The sequence below is a fragment of the Solanum lycopersicum genome, chromosome 11, assembly GCF_036512215.1.
Source record: "Solanum lycopersicum chromosome 11, SLM_r2.1".
In the NCBI taxonomy this organism is placed as follows: Eukaryota; Viridiplantae; Streptophyta; class Magnoliopsida; order Solanales; family Solanaceae; genus Solanum; species Solanum lycopersicum.
The window spans coordinates 60,659,321-60,666,222 of NC_090810.1; the positions used below are offsets into that span (position 1 = coordinate 60,659,321).

General features: G+C 35.3%; 1 protein-coding gene across 3 annotated transcripts; it reads left to right on the forward strand.

Annotated features, from left to right (window-relative positions):
- Window positions 1-1,379: 1,379 nt before the first annotated feature.
- On the forward strand, window positions 1,380-6,596 carry LOC101261295 (ubiquitin-conjugating enzyme E2-23 kDa). 3 transcript variants are annotated; one of them, XM_004251173.5, is made up of 7 exons: window positions 1,380-2,742; window positions 4,009-4,079; window positions 4,257-4,336; window positions 5,213-5,327; window positions 5,540-5,592; window positions 6,022-6,150; window positions 6,231-6,596. In XM_004251173.5, the coding sequence occupies exons 2-7, from the start codon at window positions 4,036-4,038 to the stop codon at window positions 6,365-6,367; spliced, it is 558 nt and encodes a 185-aa protein (XP_004251221.1). In that variant the 5' UTR covers window positions 1,380-2,742; window positions 4,009-4,035; the 3' UTR covers window positions 6,368-6,596. The 3 variants fall into 3 exon arrangements, with proteins under 3 accessions (XP_004251221.1, XP_004251222.1, XP_069147753.1); XM_004251174.5 differs by lacking the exon at window positions 1,380-2,742 and adding an exon at window positions 2,805-2,944; XM_069291652.1 differs by lacking the exon at window positions 1,380-2,742 and adding an exon at window positions 2,831-2,852.
- Window positions 6,597-6,902: the final 306 nt, after the last annotated feature.

Sequence of the window (6,902 nt, forward strand, 5' to 3'; positions counted from 1 at the left end):
ACGACTAGAATTTAGTAGTTAATCACATCTAGTCACACTCCTCTAGGGTTTAAAGCCCCGTAGGATCTATTTTTAATGTCATGGGATAAACTAATCGCACTCCAAAATGAGATTACTCTCACTACTGTGTTGAATAATTACCAGGGATTGCCTCTAGTACTTGCTGAATATATGCCACTGCTTTTTGGCTAAAATTCTTCTTCTTTCAAATACAAAAGTTGTACCAAATATTATGCTTCCTTTGTATTTCCCAGCTGTTGAATGGCACACTGTAAATGAAATGAATTTTTGAGTCATGTCTTAAATGATCCTTATGACGATATTAAGACATTTTTATGTCCCTGAAATATTAGTACCTAATTTGTTGAAATATAGGAGGTTCTCTGGCTTGTATTCCCTCAGTGAACTTTCTCAATGTTTTCCTTAAGTGATGTCCCATAATGATTGGGATGAAGTAAGAACCGAGCTCTAATACCCATAGGTTATGACCTTATCGATGTTTGAAATTATCCTGACTGTTTTGGTGCTGATTATTACTACTATGTTAGTTTCTGTCTCGTTTAAGCTATGAGGTAATCCATCTTACTTGCCGCAAAAGAGAACTTCAGATTCTGAGCTACTTTCTGCCTCTCTTAAGCAACACGATAATGTTTCTGTCCACAACACGCTTGCACCCTTTTTGAAACCATGGGCTATTATAACTGCTTCACATGATGCAGGTGGCTCAGCCGCTACGATGTGGTAAAATCCGCAGTCTCATCTGCAAGAACAGCCCAACGCAATGTAGTAGCATGGCTCTACCACAAGGCATTAAGCTTACAATTGAACCAGCAACTCTTTTTCAAGTTTCCTCGTTCATTTGCTCCCCACCTTCCTAAATTTGCTTTCAGTTTTCAAGTTTTACCCTTTAGGCATGTTTTGAACATTATATAGGACTTGTTTCAAGGTACAGGATGTTACAGATTACTCTAGGCGTATATGTCAATGATGGTAATTCAGCCTCGTTAATTGGATCAATAGCTGTTATTAACTTATGCTATATATATAACTTTATAGGTTGGGCTTGAGCTTAAATGTGATAACCAACTTCTCCTATTTCCAGAAAAAGCAATAATGCAACTTTGCAAAACCTTGTCTGATTAACTGTATGGAGTGTTCGTATATGTTTATGATTATAAGGCGAGGTCATTTGGTCTTCTGTTATGAATTCTTGAGAAGTGATGCATTTTCTGCTGCCTTACTTTCCTGTGAGATATCGTTCATGTTAATCTTCCCAATCCCGGTTGATCCTCCACTGTTTCAATTTTTTGGCTAAATTGTCTCTGAACACTCTCAACTCATATTCTGTTTGTGCAATTTATGACTTTGTGAAATTTCAGGTGCATTTCTCACTGCAGGAGTGCTCACTGCCGGACTCATTAGTTTCAAGCGGGGAAATTCTCAATTAGGTCAGCAACTAATGAGAGCTAGAGTTCTTGTTCAAGGTGGTACAGTCGCACTGATGGTTGGTTCAGCATATTACTATGGAGATAATTTCAAGCGCGCTGGATGACTGACTGACTGACTACCAAACGACTCCCTCATTCGTCTGTCATGAGTTGATTTTCTGCTGGGAAAAAATGATTCCATATCTTGCTAGGATGCAGTTTCTTTACATGGCTGTCATTGCCACCCCAATCACATAAGAAAGAAAATTAGAGGAAAAAGTAATAACAGAGTGAAACATAATGCTAATGTTTATGTATTTTTCAAAATTTATGGGTTCTTGCTTTGTATCTCATTTGTGTCGTTTTAATCTTTATGTTAGTTGAAATTGATTAATCTCTGTGTGGCTTATGAGGTTCAAATTCAACAAGAAGTAAAGAACTCTTGTTCGAAAAAGGAAATATTGAGTTTGAACTTCATAAATCGTTTAAAAAGATTCAGCTATTTTTCACATCTAGATTTAGAGTATAGTACAGTACGTAGGAGTATTCCTATTCGAATGATATGTCACACCTTATTTTTAGGCACATTTTAAATAGTCACTATATATCACTCCCTCTTGTTCACCTTTACGTCGAATTCATAAACAAATTTCTAAATTTATTGGGTTTTTTCCTTCAGTTACCTTAACTACGTCATTTTTCTAATGAATCATTGAACCACCCATAATTTGTTCTTTTTAAAAATCGTTAGTTGATTTAGATCGATTTTTCTATTATATATGTGTTCGTATTGTAATATTTTTTTATTAAAGAATAAAGATAAATTGTGTTAGTCTCTTTTGTTTTCTAATATTTTCAAATGATTTGAAGTAAAATATAATTATTCTCAAATATTTTCACTATGAATTGGACCAATGAATTCTGGAACAACACATGTATCCTCTATCAATACCTTTCAAAAATCTAATTCCACATCAGCCAACAATATTTATTTAAAATAAACAAATTATGGACGTTCACTAATTTAATAGAAAAATGACATAGTTGACAATGATAAAAATCAACCATTTTAAAACTAATTATATATTTTTTTTTCTTTTATCGAGTAAGCTCAAACTCGAGACCCGTGGTGGGTCGGAAGTAATATAAGATTTGAGGTTGCGGAGAGGAGCTAAATACGGGTAACTATAGTGACATGGTAGGTAGTGGGTTACCTTTTTTGTTGAGCTACAGCCATGGAAGCTATTTTGAAGAAGAAGACAAACTGCGAAGGACAATTTCTCAATTTTTTCAGAAGAAAAAAAAAAGCCGAAAGGTAAACGCATAGTAATCAAAGCCACGTAGCTGTTAGTATCATTCTTTTGTATATATATACAATGCACGTGCCTTTTTTCAACTCTGTAACTCTGCCTAATGCCCCAACATGTCGACACCTTTCCCTTTTATATATATATATAGAGAAGAAATTTTATTTATCTTTTTCTTTCATGTTCAGATCTTGTTGCATAATCCTCCTAGTTAAGTGTAAATTTGATTTTTGATGTGTGTAGATTTGTTTCTTGTTGTGTTTTTTTATGAAGAAATGAAATTGATTTTGATTTTATTGTGGATGGGGTACTTTTTTATTTGATGGGTGTGGTTTTTTTTGGCTAAAGTTTTGATCTTTTTCAATTTGGTTTTCATCTAATCTAATTTAATTTTTGTGCATTGCTAAGACTTAGTGTGTATCTTTGAATGTTGTGATTCTTTTAGTTTTAATTAATTGTTATGTGTAGTGGTTTCTTGGAATGGATTTGTGTGTTTTGAGGATTCAAGTTTGTGACTTTCTTTTTTTTTTAATAAGCTTGCGTTCGCCTTGACTAATTCCACGGGTAGGTAGTTGTTATTGCTCCCACTAGGCTTGGACAAATGAGAATAAATCACTTAGTGTTTGTAAAGTGGTGGTTAGATTATCTACGGGGTGGAGTGTTGGTCGATCAAGAACTTGCACCTCTTGAAAATGAGCGTAGTGGAGAATGAGGATGTTGAGATGGATACATGAGCATATTAGGATAGATTAGAATTAAGAAAGAAGCTATTCAGGACTAGGTGGGAGTGGCCTACATGGTGTAAGATGAGGGAGGTGAGATTGAGATAGTTTGGGCGTCTGAAGAGAAGATGCACATATGCCCCAATGATGAGGTGTCTGGTTGACTATTTTGGTATAAGGGGAGGTAGAGGTAGAACCGCAGAAATCTTGGGAAAGGTGAGTAGACATGACATACCACACCTTTAGTTTATCGATGACATGATCATAGATAGGAAGATATGGAGGTCGAGGATTGGGGTAGAAGGTTAGTAGGTAGTCGAGCATTATCTAGTTCCCTTATTTGCTGCAGTTACTGTATTATCCGTCGTTGTTGTAACCATTTATTTCTTATGCTCTTTCATAAACAGACGCGTAATTGCTGATCTCGTTGTTTGGTTTCTGTTTTTACATCTTTTTTACTGAACTTACGAACTTATATGTTGAATCCTGTTTTTACATCTTTTTTACTGAACTTACGAACTCATATGTTGAATCCTTGGCTTCATTCCGCAGATTCTGAGGATCAATAGTTAGTTGAAAATGTCTTCTCCAAGCAAAAGAAGAGATATGGATGTTATGAAATTGTAAGAACGTCTGAGATAAGATTTTCTTGCTGTCATGGATATAATTTTGTAGATTCTAAACAATTTAGCTGTTTCTTCATCTTATCTGATGAACCAACGTTTTTTAGTACATATGAATTCATATGGCAGCTTTTGATTACCACCATGAAGTCACTTTATGTCATTTTCATTTCACAGGATGATGAGTGATTATAAGGTGGAGACAATTAATGATGGAATTACGGAGTTCAACGTGGAATTTCACGGCCCAAAAGAAAGTAATGTCATGAAGATACTTGTTTCACTATGTTTTTTTATTGATTTCGTGACTTTGCTGAAGGATCATCTTCCCCTAGATTGGCGTTCTCCTTCTTAAAGTTAGTTTTTGAAGAGAGGGCAGCATTTTAATTGGATTAGTTTTTATTACGGTGATACAGCAATTTTAATTGTTTTTCAATTATGTATCTTAGATATCTCAAAAACGTTCCGTTGTTTATATAACACTCATCATCCTACATTTTAGCATAAGATTAACCAAATCAAGACCTTTTTGCTCTCAGTCTTGGAAGTAGCTTTTCCGCCAGAATCTTGCGCTTGTTGCTTTTCGCGCAGAGAAAAGCACATTACATAATATATGATATTGCTATTGGAGGTGCTATTTGCTTAGATAACTATATTTCTCAGACTCGGGTGTTTATCTAGAGGTCGGATTATTCTTCACATAAATTTTAGGATTCGACCCCCGAGTGCGGATACAGCCAATAAATGTATATCACGACATATAGTAGTATATATTTTGATTAATTAAAGTTATTGGCGTACAACTAATGAAACTTTATTTTTATAAGCACCTTATATTTATTCATAAGTCTGGTGTTCTAGCAAAACATTTCATACTTTATAAAACTATAGATATATGTCTAATCAACCAAATACCTAGTCAGTCATACTTCTTAGTCATAGATGTAGTCAAAGCAGTCAAGATGTTAACCAAATTTAGTGTGGATCTCACACCCAAATTGTGTCCTGCCGACATGGGTGTGATAGGGATTTCGACGGGTCAGAGCTACATAGTTAGATAATGCAGACTGATACATTTAGTTTGTTGTAAATATTTTTTTTCCGTACTTAGCTAACTATCTAAATTGTTACAGGCCTTTATGAAGGTGGAGTTTGGAAAATAAGGGTCGAGTTGCCAGATGCCTACCCTTACAAGTCTCCTTCCATCGGGTTTCTCAACAAAATATTCCACCCTAATGTTGATGAGCTGTAAGATATATATACCTTCTTTCTGTATTTTTAGCAACTACCATTTTTCTCTGTCAGTCACATGTAGGAAGTTACGGTAGATTGTTTTTATGTATGGTAGCTGCAATTCGTCTTTTAATCTCTTTGCCGAACCTCTGTAACATAAGTCTATGTAGTTCATCTGTGGAAAATGTTAATGCACTATTGCTCACAAGATTCCTCTGTTATTGCAGGTCTGGCTCTGTATGTTTGGATGTCATCAATCAGTCATGGAGCCCTATGTTTGGTAATACGTACTGCTAAGTGACAAAGCATTAAGATTCTTAGGGTGAAAAATGCTTAACCGCATGAGCTCTTACTTGTGCGTAGTTTGTTTCACACGTATGCATTTCACTTTATCATATGACTGAAGTGTTTCTACTCGAGGTTCTTTAAGCATAGGCTGTAGATATGAACTAATCGAAGACAAAAAAAATGTGCAGTGACACCCTGTAGGCTAAGCTTTATATAATAGAAGCTCAACTCTTATCCCACCGTTCAGAATATGTTACAAAATACCTTTGTAATGAAAATCACTAGACGTGTCATTCGTGGTTTTATTTAATGCAAGTGACATATAATTTAGTATTGTCTTGTACTCCATATATCTTCATGTTGATAACATGATAAAACATTTAGCTCCGCGATATCTGACCAAGCATATGCTGGTGTGCAGATCTCTTAAACGTTTTTGAGGTTTTCCTGCCACAGCTTTTGCTATATCCGAATCCTTCGGATCCATTAAATGGTGATGCAGCCTCACTGATGATGAAAGACAAGAATCAATATGAGCAAAAAGTGAAAGGTGATATACAATTCTACTTTTATCTGAGAATGTGCAACCAGTGACCGTAAATCCGTCTTACTTCTTGTTTCATGATCCAGAGTACTGTGAACGGTACGCAAAGAAGGAGAATGTCGTTGGCACACCAAAAGATGATAGTGATGATGAGATTAGTGAAGAGGAGTTCAGTGGACAGAGCGAAAGCGATGATGAAGTTGTTGGACATGCTGATCCTTGAGTGAATAGACTAGGATCCTAAAATGGAGATCATGTTTTTAGTTCATTTTTCTCCTTACATGTAATATCCGATTCGTCGTCGCATGTAAATCTAGGTGCCAAAGATAGTTTAGGGACAATATACATAACCTACAGATGTGTGATGAATCTCAGTCTGTGTAGAAACTCTCTACCTTATGGTCAATGTAACTTACCAATATATGTGTTAAAATTCAGGTTCTTGTTTTAAACTTGTCTTCAGACCTCATGTGTTCCTTATCTTTCAGGTTCTTAGACTATTACTCTCTCGTCTTAAAATAAGTGTCACTTTACAAATTGAAGACAATTTTGTATGTTCTATCAACTATACCATTATACTTTAGATGTGATTTTGCCTAAAGTGACGCTTATTTTGAGATGGAGGGGTAAAGAAGTTTATATTATCAAACGTTGTAAGTCTAATATTTTGGGTGTACTAAATACTAATCCCACATCTTCTAAATAATCATAAATTATAACATGACAGATGTTATGAGTTCATGTCGCGGTTGCCACCA

Excerpts from the sequence above, each read along its gene's own strand:
- LOC101261295 (XM_004251173.5), top strand. The coding sequence starts at position 4,036 with ATGTCTTCTCCAAGCAAAAGAAGAGATATGGATGTTATGAAATT. Across the intron at positions 5,593-6,021 it reads GTCATGGAGCCCTATGTTTG|ATCTCTTAAACGTTTTTGAG; the intron begins GTAATACGTACT and ends GCTGGTGTGCAG. Across the intron at positions 6,151-6,230 it reads ATATGAGCAAAAAGTGAAAG|AGTACTGTGAACGGTACGCA; the intron begins GTGATATACAAT and ends TTCATGATCCAG.